At 55.8% G+C, this 18,782-nt stretch overlaps 1 protein-coding gene across 2 annotated transcripts in view; it reads right to left on the minus strand.

Annotated features, from left to right (window-relative positions):
* ITPR3 (inositol 1,4,5-trisphosphate receptor type 3) overlaps positions 1–18,782 on the minus strand; it is a 65,257-nt gene that overhangs the window by 34,303 nt on the left and 12,172 nt on the right. For both annotated transcript variants that reach the window (XR_012919340.1, XM_012746844.3), the window contains exons 2-7: positions 13,723–13,793; positions 3,688–3,809; positions 1,797–1,883; positions 771–929; positions 480–578; positions 75–158 (exon numbers count right to left, since the gene is read on the minus strand). Coding sequence is in view for 1 of the 2 variants with exons in the window: in XM_012746844.3 (XP_012602298.2) it covers positions 75–158; positions 480–578; positions 771–929; positions 1,797–1,883; positions 3,688–3,809; positions 13,723–13,793 (622 nt within the window). In the remaining variant the exon portion in view is untranslated. The remainder of the gene's footprint in view (positions 1–74; positions 159–479; positions 579–770; positions 930–1,796; positions 1,884–3,687; positions 3,810–13,722; positions 13,794–18,782) is intronic.

Raw genomic sequence — 18,782 nt, forward strand, 5'->3', positions numbered from 1 at the left:
AGGCGGCAGGAAGTGGAGGAGGGTCCAGCAGAGCCTGGCTGAGCAGGCTGTAGTGGTGGGGCTCCTGTCCTTACCCCTTTCAACACCTCCTCCAGGTGGTCCCGGAACTGCATGAACAGGTTGATCTTCCAGCTGGTGTTGCAGTTCACAGAGTTGACCTGCAGAAGGACAGAGAGACCCATCCTGTGGGGCAGACTGAGGAGGGACCGGGCGGTATCGGGCCGGAGAGGGGGAAGGGAGGAACCAGCCGGCCACCACCACAGCACAAGGAGGGGGCTTCTCCCAGCCAGGGCCTCAGCCCCCAGCCCTGTTCCCTGGGGCTGCCAGCCTGTGGGGGGAGGGCGGGGGCAATGCTGGGAGACGGGGCAGGGACAGGGAGGTCCAGCGCATCCAGCAGGCCAGAGGGGGCTAGAGGCATAGCCTGTGGCAGGGAGGGGTGTCTACACTGCCAGGGGCGTGTGGACGCCCCCCCCACTCACCTCCTTGCAGCCAGCATTGTCGCTGAGCTCATAGTTGCTGGCGTGCAGAGGCTGCCCCGCATTGACAGGATTCAGGATCACCTTGTCCCCCACGACCACCTGTGGCGCACAGGCGGAGCAGTGAGGGTGGGAAGCTCAGGGCACCTCCTCTTGCCAGGCCTTCAGCCTCTCTGTGGGTCTCAGTCTGCCCTTCTGAGAAATGGGCACTCCTCACGCAGTCCCCACATCAAAGACACTATGGGAGCCCCTCTGGAGTTGTGACCTGCCCCTCCAGCCTGGCCCCATCCTCACATTGTCCCCGCTGCTCCGCAGCTTCCAGAAGGGCTGGATGAAGAGCCAGGAGCCCTCGTTGCCCGTGGCATCCAGCGTGACCCGCATGGCATTCTTCTCCAGCAAGGCCGGCAGCCGCTTGTTCACTGTCAGGTACTTGTTGCTCTTCATGTGCAGGAGCTGGGGGCGGGTGGGCAGGGGTGAGGTCACCAGGCCCAGGGGCCAGCCCAGCGGGGGCCGCAGGAAGGACCCACTGGGCCCTTGGTCATATCCCTGCTGCACATACAGCGTCAGACACACTGTCACAAACACACAGACTGAGATGCAGACACACACATGATAACACACAAACATGCACTAACATGGGCACGCCCTGCCGGGCAGCCAGGTGACCACAAAAAAGAAGCTGTTTTAGGCCGGGCGTGGTGGCTCACGCCTGTAATCCTAGCTCTCTGGGAGGCCGAGGCGGGCAGATTGCTCAAGGTCAGGAGTTCGAAACCAGCCTGAGGGAGACCCATCTCTACTGTAATAGAAAGAAATTAATTGGCCAACTAATATATATGTAGAAAAAATTAGCCGGGCATGATGGTGCATGCCTGTAGTCCCAGCTACTCGGGAGGCTGAGGCAGGAGGATTGCTTGAGCCCAGGAGTTGAGGTTGCTGTGAGCTAGGCTGACGCCATGGCACTCACTCTAGCCTGGGCAACAAAGTGAGACACTGTCTCAAAAAAAAAAAAAAAAGCTGTTTTGGATACTTCACCTCTATCAGCTCCTGTAACCTTACAGTAATCCCAAGAGGGAAATACTGCTACTCGCCTGATTCTGCCACTGGAGAAACTGAGGCACCAGCAAGTTAAGTGACTTGCCCGAAGTCACACTACTGAGGAGCAGCAGGGCTCGGAGCCGAACCCAGGCAGTGCGGCCCCAGACTCTGTGTGTGACCCCTGCACAGGCCGCAGCAACGACACACCGGCCCCAGACGCACGGTCCGCGGGGCCACCGGGCAGAGGGCAGCGTCTGCTGGCGCCTGCCCCCAGGCCGGGCTCACCTGGATCACGCTGCCGTACTTGACGACGTCCCCGTGCACCTTCTTGTTCTCCGTGTCGTTCTGCTTCTGTTCCATCTGGGCCGCATGCTGGGCAGACAACACGGAAGTGAGGGCGGGCTGGGGGCTCTCCTGGAGGGAGACTCCCCCACCTCCGAGCACGCCCGCGCGTGCACAAACGCACACACTCGCCCTGGACTCCGGGACCCCTTGGGACCCCACCCCGGCTCCTGGCGCTGCCCCCAGAGCGACTCTTCGAGGCCATCTACCCATGGCCTCCACAATCAGTGAGGCCCGGGCTCGGCGTGCAGAGGGACACCACACACTGCCCAGGGAGCCAAACCCTCACCCCTCACCCCGCCTGCCCTGGAGGGGCGTGCCAGCAGGGCCTGAAGCCCCTCTGCCCCTGACACCCCAGCAACCTAAACTGGACCTCACAACCCCCATCACAGGCCCCCTGCTGGCAGTGACATTGCCTGGCTCCCTCCTTCACCCCCAACTCCTCTGACCCTCCCTCCGCAAACTGTGTGCACTCCCAGCTCACTGCCTCCAGGGAGCCTTCCCTGACTGCCATATCCAACTCTGATGGATCCATCTCTGGCGGCCTCAAGGGTTTGGTCTGTACCTATCAGCAACATGTTTTTAGACACTCTGTCTCCTGTTGGACTGGAAACTGCCCGAGGGTAGGTGCTCTGTCTCCTCCATCAGGTTGGGGTTCTCTGGGGGCACAGGCTATGTCTCCTCCATCCGATTAGGGGCTCCACGAGTGCAAGGGCCCTGTCTCCCCACTCAGACCGGCACTCTCGGAGGGCAACGGCCCCTCTGCCCTTCCCTCCCCCTCAGTCCTGTTACTGAGACCAGAGTGAGGGTGGCAGCTGGGGAGCCTTGCCATGGACCACGTGACCGTCCACAAAGCAACACTGCGGCTGTGTGACCACATGTGGTTCTGAGTATGTGGCGCTGCACGTGGGAATGCCCCAGACCCGGGCCAGGGCCCCAGCCAGCCTGCGAGCAGCAGAAGGGAGGCCCGGGCAGCGCGGCCCCGGGAAGAGAGATGGGCTTATTTACAGCAGAGCTCAGGCCGCCTGCCTCAGCCCCTTTCCAGCCCATCACAACTACGGGGCGGGGCCTGCCTGCCCCCATCTAGACCCCACTCCTCAGGGAAGGGGACAGAGGGAAGCAAGGTCTGCACGGCAAGGGGTGGGCACCAGGGCCGAGGGAGGGTCTCGGAAGCAGGATGCAAAGTTGCTGACTACAGCAACAGCCTCCCACTCTCTTTTCCATCGGAACTGGGATTAGGACCCTGAGCCCTGCCCAGATGGGAGCTGGACCACTGCCCACAAGGAGCCCATGAACAACCGCCAGGCCCTAGCACCATGACACGACCCATGTGTCTGAGCCAGCCAGGTGAGTCAGAGACCTAGCAGCCATCTGGGCTCTACTGCAAACGCACGGGATGACCACGGACAGGCCAGTCCCATCTAAGGGCCCTAGGCTCCAACTCCATAAAACAAGGGGAGAGGTTAAGACTAGATGCAGGGATCTCAAATGGGGTTCTCCGGAGCAAATGGGAATTCCATCTACAGCTGTACAGGATGTTCACTGCACCATGGTGTCAATATTCCACTCACTGAGCCGTATGCCCTGGCATAGGGCTGTGCCAGCCTAGAGGAAGGGGTACCTTCTTCCAATCAGCACAAAGAAGTTACACAGACTAGTGGGTCACTGAGAGGACACCCCACTCCCCCTCCTCCCTCATTCACAGCAGCTCACACCAGCCTCTTGCATATTGGGGCTTTAAAAGCCATTTGCCTCAGCCACAGGGCCCCTACTGGCCGAGAGGCGCAGTGCCAGATCCGCTTAGACAGATGCACGCCTGCGCACGCGCACACACCTGCAGCTTCTGCAGCAACACCACGTCCGCGATCTTCTCCTTGTCCTGCTTGGTCTGCTTGGCCTTCCAGTACTGCTTCTGGGCCGAGTAGCGGTTCATGGGGCACACCTTGAAGAGGCAGTCTGTGGTGGGCAGGCAGGGGCAGCTGTCCGTCTGGGGCTCAGGGCCTTCCTTGGAGAAAGCCCCAGCCCACAGCTCGGCTCTCCCGACCCCTCCCCACCCTCCTGCCCCACTGCAGGTAGAGAGCAAGTGGTTGGAAGAAGCTCAAGGAATTTGCACCATCCTGGATTATGTGGAGTCGGGGGAGTCCCAGAGCAGGTTTGCGAGCAGGGGATCTCAGCTGGGGTGGGCAAGTGCCCCCTTCCCGATGGGGGGTCTGCCAAAGGCTCCTGGAGCCTCACCCGTGTCTGTGGCCAGCTTCCGCGGGTGCCGGCAGCTAACAGCTACATCTGCCCCCTTCCTTGGCCGACAGAAACCGCCCTGCTCACAGCTGCCTGGCAGTTACACACCCCTGCTCCCAAGGGCACCCCATCAGTGGCGACACGGGCACAGAGCCGCCCAGCCCCTGGGGGACTGCCAGCGGCAGCTCAGGCTCCCAGCCCCTGGGGTCAGGCGGGGGCGCATCTTCCCGAGGAGCCACACCCCCATCCTCCTGGGCTTCTCCCCCTGCCTGTCCCAGGAAGCACGCGCCCCTCCCCCTCCGCTCCCGAAACCCTTCCTCAGTGAGTCACCCATCCTGGACTCTGCTCTAGGGAACCCGACCTAAGACAGGGCAAAGCAAAATTCCAGAAACAGGTTCCATATTACGGTTTTTATTTTGGCAGGTGGACAAAACAGCTATCATTTCCCTAAGTCCAGACTCCAGAAAGGGTGTCCAACTTCTCTGCTCATCCGAAGGCGGCACGAGCTGGACAATCCTACTCTGAAGTGTGGGGGAGGGTCCTGGGTGCTGGTGACGTGCTGCCTGACAGTGGCGTGGGCAGGGGTTGGCCTCCGTGACCCTGAGATCCCATGTGCCACTGTGCGGGTCCCTGATGGCACCGTGCTCCAGTAGCTCGGAACACAGGACACTGTGCCGGGAGGCTGGAGGGGCACTGGGGGCGGGGGGGGGGGGGGGGCCAGAGACAGAGCCCCTCCCTCAGCCCTTTCCTGTCCCCTCTAAGAAGAAGGCTGTGTCTCCTCTGGTCAAAGCCGGCCATCTGCGCCTGGGGAACCAGAGCAGACCGGTTTTCCCATCTAGCCCACGACGGCGCAGAGGCCTCTGGGGCCATCGGCAGCAGAAACTCAGAGAGCCAAAGGTCCAGGAAGGCAGAACTTCCTTGAAGGGAGGGGAAAATATGGCAGTTCCATAAGCAGATGGAGCCACCAAGGGGTGCCCACCGTGGCACCACCGGCATGAGTGGGCGTCACTCCTGGAAATGAGCGTCCGTTTGTTGGAGAGAGTGTGTCTTTTTTTTTTTTTTTTTGAGACAGAGTCTCACTCTGTTGCCCAGGCTAGAGTGAGTGCCATGTTGTCAGCCTAGCTCACAGCAACCTCAAACTCCTGGGTTCAAGCGATCCTCCTGCCTCAGCCTCCCGAGGAGCTGGGACTACAGGCATGCGCCACCATGCCCGGCTAATTTTTTCTATATATATAGTTGGCCAATTAATTTCTTTCTATTTGTAGTAGAGACGGGGTCTCACTCTTGCTCATGCTGGTTTTGAACTCCTGACCTTGAGCTATCCACCAGCCTCGGCCTCCCAGAGAGCTAGGATGACAGGCGTGAGCCACCGCGCCAGGCCCGAGAGTATGTCTTTACAGGTTCTGCTCAGCCCGCAAGACCCTCCCTGCTCTCCAGTCCCCCAGGGCCCTGTCCCCACGTGGATCTCACTGCCTTGTTAGAGGGGGTGGTGCCCAGCAGGGAGGTGGGGTATGGGCCACCCCAGGGGGTGTCTGGGGAATTGGCCGGGCTGGGGGGTGGATTTTAGTTGTACCAGCGGTTGTCACAGCTGGCACTAGTGGGCAGCGCAGGGGTGCTGGGCGCCTGCACCTCAAAGGCTGCTGAGGTGACGCCTGGCGCGCTCCAGGGTGGCCGCCTGTGGGCGGCGCTCTGGGCCCACAGTCAGACGAAGAGACACAAATATTCTTGGCATGCATTAGCAAGCACCGGATTTTCTACAGATGCAACTCCAACATAAACCGAGGGAAGATTTGTGCTGTTCAAATGTGACCGGGAGGTTTTGCTGTTTCAGAAAATACGTCACTCCCGGTCACACCAATAGGGAACGGCTGCGGCTGCCACGTTCATGATTTAAAGGCAAGCCTTTGCTTCGTTGCATCTTCTAGTCGTGCCCAACATTTACTTCTAAAATATATATTATTCGCCACAGCACTCACTCTAGCCTGGGCAACAAAGCGAGACTCTGTCTCAAAAATAAAATAAATAAATAAAATATATATTACTTTATTAAAAATCACTCTTCAGCCGAGCGTGATGGCTCACGCCTGTAATCCTAGCACTCTGGGAGGCCGAGGCGGGCAGACTGCTCGAGGTCAGGAGACCCCATCTCTACTATAAATAGAAAGAAATTAATTGGCCAACTAATATATATAGAAAAAATCAGCCGGGCATGGTGGCGCCTGCCTGTTGTCCCAGCTACTCGGGAGGCTGACACAGGAGGATCGCTTGAGCCCAGGAGTTGGAGGTTGCTGTGAGCTAGGCTGACACCACGGCACTCACTCTAGCCTGGGCAACAGAGTGAGACCCTGTCTCAAAAACAAAGGTCAGAAGAGAAACGAGGTAACATAGCACAGAAACACTCAAGCTGCTTTTGCCCTGAAGCTATTTGCTGATTCCAGAAAACATGAACTTTTATTTTGACAGCTTCGCCAGATGAGGGTCAGGAGACCAGACCTAAAGGACATACTCTCAGGCAAGGGCCAAGCCCAGAGCAGAACCCTCCTACAGGCAACTGAAAGCCCAGGTGGAATCCGCCAGACAGCTCAAGAACCCCCCAACTCGAGCTTCAGGTGGTGTTGACTTGGTGATGCCCCCAAGAGTCTGGCAGTGGGAGAGGCAGGCCCTCTCTGGAGGAAGGTACCTTCATTCTAGACTCATACCAAATTTTTCAAAGCTAACAGGAACCCTTGGGAGCTAGGCACCACGGGGAGAACAAGCCCACAAAACAGACGCTAGACACAGACCTGCAGAGACTTCAGACACAGACTTCACCTGTAAAGCAGATGCGCCTTCTCTGCTTCGATCAATAAAAGAAAAGCTCAAAGATCCCTGCAGAGAACAGGAAACTATAAAAAGTAATAGAGCAGACTAAAAAAGAACTAAATGGAATTTCTAGAAATAAAAAAGCTTCAATAACCAAAATTTAAAGCTCGCCGGACAAGTTTAGCAGGAGAATGGCCAGAGCTGAAGAAAATGAGGCAGTGACACCTTCCTATGGTCAATGCATTCTAATTCTACTCTATCCGATCCTTCAAATGCTGCTTGCGCCCCATTCTCGTGACCGTGCACCCACGACTGGGGCGCAGCCTGTGTTTGCGGACGCACTGCGCCCGCAGCATCCACAGGACAGCAGTGGCGCCGGACAGGAGCCCTCCCTGCTCCCGACTCCTGTGTCTTTCTTGGAAACACTGCCTGGAGCGTGTCACATTCATCTTTCTCTCTCACACGGATCCCCCTTAGAGCCTTGCCCCGCATGATGCTCGCTGAACACATCAGCAAACGAATAAATGGCCTGGGCCCGTCCCCAGGCACAGCTCTACGCCAGTACTGTGCTGTGCTCTGCCCAGAGGCAGCCCCTTCGGTCCGAAGGTGGACGGGGAGCCAGAGACGGGCCGCAAGGGCGCAGCAGCGTCGAAGGCCTAGAGGGGAGGCGGAGGGCCCAGGTTTCCCACAGTGCGGGCTGTGTGTCCCGGGGCGCGTGCCTGTGGGAGAGGGGCACAGGGCTGGTGAGGCTGCAGATGAGAGGCTATTCATTAACCAAATAAAGTCAGTGGAGCCAGGCCTGGTGGCTCATGGCTGTAATCCAGCACTTGGGGAAGCCCAGGTGACAGAATCGCTTGAGGCCAAGAGTGCAAGACCAGCCTAGACAACATATCCAGACCTTGGCCAGGTAGCATGCACCTGTAATCCTAGCTACTTGGGAGGCTGAAATGGGAAGACTGCTTGAAACGAAGGGTTTGAGGCTGTAGTGAGCTATGACCCACCACTGCGCTACAGCCTGGGAGACAAAGCAAGACCCATCTCTTAAAAAAAGGAAAATGGGCCGGGCACTGTGGCTCACACCTGTAATCCTAGTATTCTGGGAGGCCAATGCAGGCAGATGGCTCAAGGTCAGGAGTTCAAAACCAGCCTGAGCAAGAGCGGAAACCCCCCCCCATCTCTACTAAAAATAGAAACAAAGTAATAAGCCAACTAAAAATATATAGAAAAAATTAACCGGGCATTGGTGGCGCATGCCTGTAGTCCCAGCTACTCAGGAGGCTGACGCAGGAGGATTACTTGAGCCCAGGAGTTTGAGGTTACTGTGAGCTAGGCTGAAGCCAGGTAGCCCAGGCAACAGAGTGATACTTTGTTTCAAAAAAAAAAAGGATTGCTGCCATTGGATATAGAAAAAAAAAAAAAGAAGAAAATAAACAAAAAAAAAAAGGAAAATGTCAGGCCAGGTGCAGTGGCTCACACCTGTAATCCTTGCACTCTGGGAGGCCCAGGCAGGAGGATCACTTGAGCTCAGGAGTTCAAGACCAGGCTAAGCAAGAGTAAGACCCCCGGGGAGGGAGGGAGGGAGGGAGGAAGGAAAGAAATAAAAGAAAAAGCCAATAGATATTCACCTAAAACTGACTAAGGTGTCTAATACTCCAAAAGCCATGGCCAGCTCACCAGGTGCAGTGGCTCACACCTGTAATCCTAACACTCTGGGAGGCCAAGGCAGGAGGATCACTTGAGGCCAGGAGCTCAAGACCAGCCTGGGCAAGAGTGAGACCCCCACGTACTCCAGCCTGGGCATGGAGGAGACTCCATCTCAAAAAATAAACAAACACAAACGCACAGCCACTGACACAGCATTGAATCATCCGGGGTAGGGGAGCTTCAAAAGATACAAGTTCCCAGGCCTCCCACAGATCTTGGCAGGTCTGGTGTGGGCCTAGGAATGTGCGTTTCTAAAGGCACCTCCCCACCCTCCACCCAGATGGTTCTGCTGCTCAACCAGGCACCAGGGCAGAGGGTCTAAGCTGGGGACAGAGCAAGTTACACAGTCGCAATAATGTATGAGCCCTGTATGAAACAATGTCATAATCTGCTTCCAATTGTATTCAATGTTTAGACTGAACAATAGAACAAAACACCAAAGACAGGACGAAGAGGAGGGATGGAGAGGTTATTCAGCCTTGAGGGTGTGAGAATGGAAGTGTGCGTGGCAGCGCAGGAAGGAGACACAGGCCGGTGGAGGAGCAGGCAGAACAAGGAAAGGGGGTAACTGGGATACTGGGCTTTATAAAGGGGCCCTTGGAGAATCTCCAGCTGCAACAGGCTACTGTTGGGAGGACGGGGGCGGGGTCCGCTGGCGCTAAATTCTTATGTACCTTAGAAGGCCCGAATACGTGCTGTTTAAAATTGGTTAGTCAAGAAACAGTGGAATAAGCATAACATTTGGAGACGAAACCAAGCAAAGAGTTAAAAGGCATTGCTCTCTCTTCCTGCATGGCTGGTGGGGTGCAAAACGGCACAAGTGCAATGCAGGCAAGTGGCTGTGCTGATGAGAGAGACAGGTGCCTTGCCCCTGCCCCAGCAGCCTCATGCCCGGCATGCGCTCTAGGAGTGCACCTGCACTCACGCAAAGTGACCCTGGGCAAGGGTCCTCACCACTGCACTGTCAGGAATAACAAAGACTGGGAACAGCCCGAGAGCCCATCTGGAGGGGACTGGTGAAATGAATTGCAGTAGAGCCTCACAATGCAATTCTGTGCAGCCATGAGAAGGAGAAATTCTGACATGTGCTACAACACATATGAACCTTGAGGACATCGTGCTAAGTGAAATAAGCCAGCCACAGAAAGACAAATGCTGTATGACTCTATTTACACGAGGGGCCTGAAGCAGTCAAATTCATAGAGACAGGGAGGAGAATGGCTGTCAGGGGATAGGGGGGAGGAGGAATGGGGCGTTAGTGCTTAATGGGTACAGAGTTTTAGTTTTGCAAGTTGACAAGATTCTGTGGATGGATGGTGGTGATGGCTGTACAACAATGAAAATGGGCCGGGCGCGGTGGCTCACACCTGGAATCCTAGCACTCTGGGAGGCCGAGGCGGGAGGATCACTTGAGATCAGGAGTTTGAGACCAGCCTCAGCAAGAGCAAGACTCTGTGTCTACTAAAAATAGAAAGAAATTGGCCAGGCATGGTGGCTCACGCCTGTAATCCTAGCACTTTGGGAAGCCGAAGCGGGAGGATCGCTCAAGGTCAGGAGTTCAAGACCAGCCTGAGCAAGAGCGAGACCCCGTCTCTACTATAAATAGAAAGAAATTAATTGGCCAACTAAAAATATATATAGAAAAATCAGCCGGGCATGGTGGCACATGCCTGTAGTCCCAGCTACTCGGGAGCCTGAGGCAGGAGGATCACTTGAGCCCAGGAGGTTAAAGTTGCTGTGAGCGAGGCTGACACCATGGCACTCTAGCCGGGGCAACAGACTAAAACTCCATCTCAAAAAAAAAAAAAAAAAAAAAAGAAAGAAATTAGCTGGGCAACTAAACATAGAAAAAATTAGCTGGGTGTGGTGGCGCATGCCTGCAGTCCCAGCTACTCAGGAGGCTAAGGCAGGAGGATCACTTGAGCCCAGGAGTTTGAGGTTGCTGTGAGCTAGGCTGATGCCATGGCACTCTGGCTCAGGCAACAGAGTGAGACTCTGTCTCAAAAATAAATAAATAAAGTTAAAATGGTTAAGATGGTAAACTTCATTATGTATATTTTACCACAATTAAAAATAAATAACTTTTATTAAATGCATAAAACTATGTAATTTTTAGGAATGTTATTTTCACATGGTTGTCCAGGATATGAAATTAAAACAAATATATTTAACAAAAGAGAGTTCTAACTTCTATATGTTAATATAGGATATCTCCAGTAGGATCTGCCCATGCTCAGATTTAGAGAGCAAAACCAGCAAAGAACAGAATGTAGAATGCCATGTTTGTGTAAGAAAAGCGGGAAACCTGAGTGTATGCCTGTATTTGCACAGAGGAACGCTGGAGGGGACATGGAAACTGACCACAGTGATCACCCGAAGGGGCAGCCGTGGGGGCGGCGGGGCGGGCAGCCAGGAGCAGACTCTCAGTGCAGATTTGCACATTTTGATGCTTTAATGATAAATTACCTGGTCAGATTTTTACCCCTGGGAAGGGGGGCAGGAGGTGAGTGAGGGTGCGGTGGAGGAGCCAGGCTTTCATCTAGATCCTAGAGCATGTATTTGTATTACTTTTATAAAAAGAAAAAACAAGAATAACAAACTTTCAAGTCGCCAATACCCATGAAAAGACGCTCAGCATCACCAGCGGGCAGGGAAATGCAAATGGAGAGCACAGCCAGATGCCATTTCACACGGGCAGGCTGGGCAGGCTGGGAGGAGGTGCGTGGGACAACACCTGGCCTGGCAAGGGTGTGGGCAGAGCCGGGAGCCGCTCCCTCGGCCAGGGGCTGCGAAGGTGACAGCCCCTGCGGAAGGTAGCAGGGTCATTTCTCCTGTGAGGGAAGAGCGTCCCTCCCAGGCACGCCCCTCCTGGGGTCGCCTGGCTTGGGGTGCGAGCTCTGAGCTTCCCAGAGGGAGATGTGGAGACCAGTGCTACACTATGGGTCTCCCTGTGCCCAACAGGAGGGGGAAGAGGAAGGGCCCCGGGCGCAGAAGGGGTGGGAGGATGGAGTCGGAAGCCCTCCCTTCCACCTCACTCCGCTGGCTGGGCCCTGAGGCCATGGGGACCCCAGGGTGGCCCAGGAATCTGGGGTGGGCCCTGCCCACAGGCTTTGGGGAAATGGAGAGGAAGAGAAGGGGGAGAGGGAAGGAGGGAGGAGGGCAGGAAGTCAAAGGAGCATTTGTTCTGCTAAGTGGCTTTTTTGTTGTCAAAAATTGGCCCCAAACTCTGTCCACTGGCAGCCTAGGGCCAGTGTTCCTCAGCCACACCCACCTCCTTGTCACCAGCCTGTCACACCACAAAGCTGCCTGCGTGCACACCTCCACACAGGCCTTCCCCTCCCTGCCCTGGCAGAGCCCACCCCTCGGCCCCTCACCAGTCTCTCTCACTAAGTTCCTCACAGGAACTCACCCAATCCCTCCTCTGGAGCTGCAAGCCGCCTCCAACAGCCTCTTCAAAGCTGTCCTCTTTCTGGCTGCAGGAGGGGCCATGCCACCAGTCTTTTCCCGCCCTCAGCCTTCAGGGAGCCAGGGCAGGTGCAATCAGACCTGCGCCTCCCAGTAGGGGCCCACATGGGCACCCCAAAACCCACAGAGCCTGGGCCCAGTGGCTTCAAGGCTGAGCTCAGCCAGTGGACTTCTGGGTGGGTCACACCAGTGGGACAAGGGCAGGCCTGAGGGAGGGGCAGGCGGGAGCAGGAGGGGCCCAGTGGGCGCGTTTACCCCTCACGTGTGCGTGGGCACCCACTACGTGGTGGACACTGCAGCTAAGACAGCGAACAAGCAAAACCCACAGAAATCCCTGCCTGCCCTGCCCTGGAGGAGCCGGCGTTCCAGTGAGCACGGCACCTGACAAACAACAATAATTAAACTGCGTGGAGCACGTCAGATGCCTGCCACAGGGAAAAGTAAAGCAGGAAGGGAGGTGGCGCCGAGGTGCAGTGTCACCTGCGTGGTCAGGAAAGGGCCCCTGACGCCTGAGGCTGCTGGGCACGAGTCCCATGGACATTGGAGCAAGAACACTCCAGGGGGGGCACAGCCAGCACAGGGCAGAGGTGGGAGCAGAGGTGGGAGCGTGGCTGACAAATATGAGGACAGCAGGAGGCAGGTGTGGCTGGGGGAAGCGGGAGGGGAGGGGTGGGGGTGAGGGAGAAAGGCTGGGGCCAGGCGGAAACGGCAGAGGGTCTATGGCAGTGAGGGGCGCCCACATGCCCCCCCACCTGGAAAGCCCCCACGCGGATGCTTGCAATCGTGTGTGATGGAAGCAGGAACAAAGCAGCAGGCGGGGCCCTCTTCAGGCCAGGAGGAAGCCCGCCCTGCCCGCACTCTGATGGGGCCAGGCCCCAGCAGCCACCAGCGGCCAAGGGGCTGCAAGGCTGCCTTAGACGCCACCCCTTTCCAGCATCCCTCAAGGATAAGCTCAGCTAATCTGTGGTGGGGGCAGGCGTGGCGTGTTCCTGCCTGCCCCCTGCCCACCACACCCAGGACCCGTCTGCCTGTCAGTCCCTCTCTCCCTGGGCAGGGAAGCACAACAATAGCACCTTACCCTGGCTTGGTGCAGTGACAGCCAGGGTATCTCTCAGCCCTCCCAGACGCCCTCAGGGATGCCGGGAGGGGCTGAGGAGCCCAAGGACCACTGGCCCAAGGCCACAGCACAGAAAGGGCTGGCTCCAGAGGCCCCCAGCGCAGGGGTCACCAGCAGGGCAGAGCCAAGGACACAGCCAGGTCACAGGGTCCTGGAAACCAGGAGTGCAATCCCTTTCTGTCCAGATGAGAGATTGACGCACAAGGAGGGGCTCTCACCTTGGCCTCCTAAAGCCCGAGGCGACTCTATTCCCCACCCCTGTTCCCTCAGCAGAGGCCCAGTCCTGCAGACAAAGAAAGCCCTGTGGCTGGTGGGGGTTGGGGAAATGGCCCCGGCCAGAAGTGGGTGCGCCCCACAGGTGGGGTGTGGCCCCAGAAAATGAAGGGAGAGGCGAGTCTGTGCCAAGGCGTTGGCGGTGCGGGCCACGGGGGAGCCAGCAGAGCCAGGCTGCAGGCAGTGCCCCACCTAGGCAGCCACGGGCTGAAGGCGGTGGAAGAAATCAGCCCCAGGCCCGGGACAGGCATCCTGGGGGTACGGGGGCCTTACCTCGGAACTTCTTAGGGGGGTTGTCCAGGTCCCCAGCCGCCGGCTCCACCACACAACGGTCATCCACCAGCCTGGGGGAAGAGGCAGCTGCATCAGCGGGACACAAGGGACCCATGTCCTCACACCGCCCTCCCTGGGAGGAGGGTTCCAGGGCACCAGTAGACTTCCCCAAGCCCCTAAAAGACTGCCTCCATCACTGCCCAGCCCCCACCATCAAGTGCTTCTCTTTCCACCACTTTCCCCCAGGCAAGCTCTCTTGGGTGGTGGTAGGAGGACCCCAAAAAGAACACAGAGACACCCACGCCAACCCCCTGGGGACTCTGCTGCAGTCGGGCTGTTGCACACTGCAGATGTGACTCCTGTCACAGCCCTGAGACCTGCTGCTCCCACCAAAAGGCCAGTGGGCAGATGGGGAGGAAAAGGGAAAGGGACCTAGACAAAGGCCTAGGAGGGGGAGAGGGAGAGACAGACAGGCAGAAAGAAAGATAAAAAGGAAGAGAAACAGACACAGCAAGAGACTAGAGACAGACAGATGAGAGCTTATGAGACTCCAAACTAGCAGCCTGAGTCTTCAGGTCTCAAAGGCAGGACAGTGAGTCTCACGCCTTCCCACTCTCAGCCAGACCCCATGCCACACTCTGCAGCCACCCAGCCACCCAGCCACCACGCATCCCTGCATCTAAACTTTTCAATGCCCCCCAGCCTCTAGGATAAAGTGGTGATGGTCACCCACCATTTCAAAGGAGAACGCTATCTCAGCACCCTCACATCTGTTGCCTCTGAATTCCCACCAACTTCCCAACGGGGGGATAGTCATTAGTGCCATTTTACAGAGGAGAAAACTGAGTCTGAAGATTAAATAACTTGCCTGAAGTCACAGAGCTAATTTCAAAGCCCATGATCCTTCTGCATGCCCCCTCCTTGGCTAGCAAGGTCTTTTGTGGTCTGACCACTACCCACTCCCTAGCACAATTTCCTTGCCCCAACTGTATGGAACCTCTAGTTGACCCCCAAGGTCCACAGAGCTCTCATCTCTCCAGGGGCCCTCTCTCCTACTCTGCAAGGCCTTCCTTGGCCGGTACGCCCCTCTCTGTGGGCCCCCCTACCCCATGTTACAGCTCCTGGTCTTGGCCTCTCCTACAGCTGTATCTCTGTCTCTTTCTTCTTCTTTTTTTTTTTTTTTTGAGACAGAGTCTCACTTTGTTGCCCAGGCTAGAGTGAGTGCCGTGGCGTCAGCCTAGCTCACAGCAACCTCAAACTCCTGGGCTCAAGCAATCCTTTTGCCTCAGCCTCCCAAGTAGCTGGGACTACAGGAACGCGCCACCATGCCCGGCTAATTTTTTCTATATATATTAGTTGGCCAATTAATTTCTTTTTATTTATAGTAGAGATGAGGTCTTGCTCTTGCTCAGGCTGGCTTGGAACTCCTGACCTTGAGCAATCCGCCCGCCTCGGCCTCCCAGAGTGCTAGGATTACAGGCGTGAGCCAACGCGCCCGGCCCAGCTGTGTCTCTTTCTACTTCTACACCTGCTATGTCCACAGTGTGAGTCCCCTGAGGATGGGACCCTATGTTTTTTTCTTTGGAATCACCAGCACTTTGAGTAATGTAAAGTATTAAGATATAATAAGAAATACAGGCCGGTTGCAGTGGCTCACGCCTCACGCCTGTAATCCTAGCACTCTGGGAGGCCAAGGCGGGAGGATTGCTCAAGGTCAGGCCTCAAGGTCAGGAGTTCGAAACCAGCCTGAGAGAGAGACCCTGTCTCTACTAACAATAAAAATAGAAAGAAATTAATTGGCCAACTAAAAATATATAGAAAAAATTAGCCGGGCATGGTGGCGCATGCCTGTAGTCCCAGCTACTCGGGAGGCTGAGGCAGGAGGATTGCCTGGAGTTTGAGGTTGCTATGAGCTAGGCATTCTAGCCCGGGCAGCAAAGTGAGACTCTGTCTCAAAAAGAAAAAAAGAAAAGAAAAGAAAAAAATAAAAGAAATACATATTTGATCTTCCTTGTCCTGGCTGCTGGCCAGAGTTCCTAAGCCCTTGTAACTTCCTAAAGGGTAAGGATAAGAGTGATAAAAGCATTTTTTGTTATAGTATTTGGATTTTTGTTTCCAGTTCCTGAAATAGCTCAAGAACAATAAAGATTAAAAGGTATGAGTTTGGGCCAGGCGCCAGAGTGAGACTCTGTCTCTAAATAAATAAATAAATAAATAAATGGTATAAGTTTGTTCCTACCAAGCCCCCTTCAACACACACCTGAATTTATGTTAATGACGTAACAATTGGAAAGTCCCTAAAGATGGGGAGGCTGTGACCTCACTATGTGGTTGAGGGGGTTGAAATTTTCAGCCCCAACACCCGCATCACGACCTCCCCTCAGCAGGGGAGGGAGCCGCTGAAGGTTAAATCGGTCACCAGAGGCCAATGGTTTAATCAACCACGCCTATGTGACGAGGCCGCCATAAAAACCAAAAGCGCCAAGCCGGGAGAGTTTCTGGGTTGGCGAACATGCGGAGGTGCTGGGGGGGTGCCCCCAGAGGCGACCTGGACGCCCCCAGCCCCTCCCACATACCTGGCCCTGAGCACCCCTCCTGAGCTGGAGCCTTTTAATAAGCCAGTAATTTAGTAAGTAAATGTTGGCCTCGGATGTTTTCTGAGCTCTGTGAGCCAGCAAATTACTAAACATGAAGAGGGGGTTTCAGGAGCCCCTAATGTAGCTGGTCGGCCGGAAGCACCGGAGGCCCAGACTTGCGGCCCGTGTCTGAAGTGGCGCAGCCTTGGGGACTCTCGGCCTGTGGGCTCTGACACTAACTCTAGGCCGCTAGTGTCAGAGTTGAAGCAGATTGTAGGACATCCAGGGGTGCCCACAGAGAACAGGAGAACTAACCGCCTCACGCTTTCCCGTATTGTCACTTAACCTTCCAATTCCACTTCGCTGTCATTTCCATTTTGCAGGCGGGGAAACCAGAGCACACAGAGGCGTCGCGCCCGCATCGCCTGAGAGCTGGCAGCACCTCCTGGCGAAGGCAGGGGCGAGGCCTCAGTCTAATTCCTCTCTCCGCCTGCCTGCGCATGGCCCCGTGCCACCCCTGCCTTATCCATCTGCGCCCCCAGCCCTGGTCGTCGCGGCCACACCCATGGGCGCAAAGGCAGCAGCACGCCTCCTGCCAAGCCCCAGGCTCAGAGACCTACTTGCCAGCTCTGCTGGGCTGTCCACGGGCATCTCAAACTCAGCAGGTGCAGACTGAGCTCAGGGGCTTGGGTGGAATGTGCTGCTCGCAGAGCCCTCCCTCCCTCCCCTCCACGAGCAGGGGCCAAATCGACCAGTCCCCAGTCCTCAGCTCCCCTCTTGCTCCTGCCTCACACCTCACACCTACCCCCCCAGAGCCTGTGGGGTCTACCTTCAAAACAGATGCAAATCTGACATCTTGTCATTCACTTCCACCACGCCCGTGCCCACCTGTTCTCACCCAATTTCAGTAACTGCCTCCTCTCATTGGTTCCAGGTTCCCCCCCTCTCCCCCACAGCCCGTTCCCCACACAGCAGCAGAGGGATCCCTTTAAAAGGTAAGTCAAATCAGGCCAGGCCAGCGTGGTGGCTCACGCCTGTAATCCTAGCACTCTGGGAGGCCGAGGCGGGCGGATCATTTGAGCTCAGAAGTTCGAGACCAGCCTGAGCAAGATCGAGACCCTGTCTCTGAGCAAGACCCCGTCTCTACTAAAAAAATAGAAAGAAATTAATTGGCCAGATATATAGAAAAAATTAGCCGGGCATGGTGGCGCATGCCTGTAGTCCTAGCTACTCGGGAGGCTGAGGCAGGAGGATCACTTGAGTCCAGGAGTTTGAGGTTGCTGTGAGCTAGGCTGACACCACAGCACTCACTCTAGCCCAGGCAACAGAGTGAGACTCTGTCTCAAAAAAAACAAAAACAAAAAAACAAATCAGGCAAGCACTCTGCTTAGAACCCTCCAGAGCCACCCATCTCAGAGTGAAGCCAAAGAAGAACTCACGTGGCCTGAAAGGCTCCTGTGATCCACCCCCACCCCTTGCCCAGTCGGCTCCTGCCCCCCAGGTGACTGGGCACTGGCTCGTTCCGCTGCTTGGAATCCTCCACCTCCAGACACCCTCATCTCCTTCAAATCTCAGCTCAAGGGACACATTCCCACAGACACCCTCCCCATTACTTTTATTTATTTATTTATTTATTTTGAGACAGAGTCTTGCTTTGTTGCCCAGGGTAGAGTGAGTGCCATGGCGTCAGCCTAGCTCACAGCAACCTCAAAGTCCTGGGCTCAAGCAATCCTCCTGCCTCAGCCTCCCCAGTAGCTGGGACTACAGGCACGAGCCACCATGCCCGGCTAATTTTTTTCTATATATATTAGTTGGCCAATTAATTTATTTCTTTATAGTAGAGACGGGGTCTCGTTCAGGCTGGTTTCAAACTCCTGACCTCAAGCAATCTGAGGGCCTCAGCCTCCCAGAGTGCTAGGATTACAGGCGTGAGCCACTGCACCCGGCCCCCATTACTTTTAAAATTGTAAGCTGCTCAGTCCTGCACTCCTTACGCCCTCCCTCACTGGTCTCTAGCACTTACCACCCCCTGGCCGGCTACATATTTCACTCATTTTGTTTCCTAGCCCTCACCCTGCATCATGGGATATGAGTTCCATGAGAACAGGGATGTGTCTGTTTGTGTCTCTGCTGTGTCCCCAGCACTAGACCCCTGCCTGGTGGAGAGCAGGGACCCAGGAAATACATACCAAGTGAATTAATTCACTTTACTAGCTGTGGAGTGAAGCAGACAAGAAGCAAAAGATAAGGTCCCTGACCCAGGGAGTTTAAAATCTGTTGGGGCCAGGCGAAGTGGCTCACGCCTGTAATCCTAGCACTCTGGGAGGCCCAGGCAGGCGGATGGCTCAAGTTCAGGAGTTCAAAACCAGCCTGAGCAAGAGTGAGACCCCCCATCTCTACTAAAAATAGAAATAAATTACTTGGCCAACTAAAATAAAATTAGCCGGGCGTGGCGGCACATGCCTGTAGTCCCAGCTACTCAGG

Source organism: Microcebus murinus, chromosome 5 (genome assembly GCF_040939455.1).
Source record: "Microcebus murinus isolate Inina chromosome 5, M.murinus_Inina_mat1.0, whole genome shotgun sequence".
NCBI lineage: Eukaryota > Metazoa > Chordata > Mammalia > Primates > Cheirogaleidae > Microcebus > Microcebus murinus.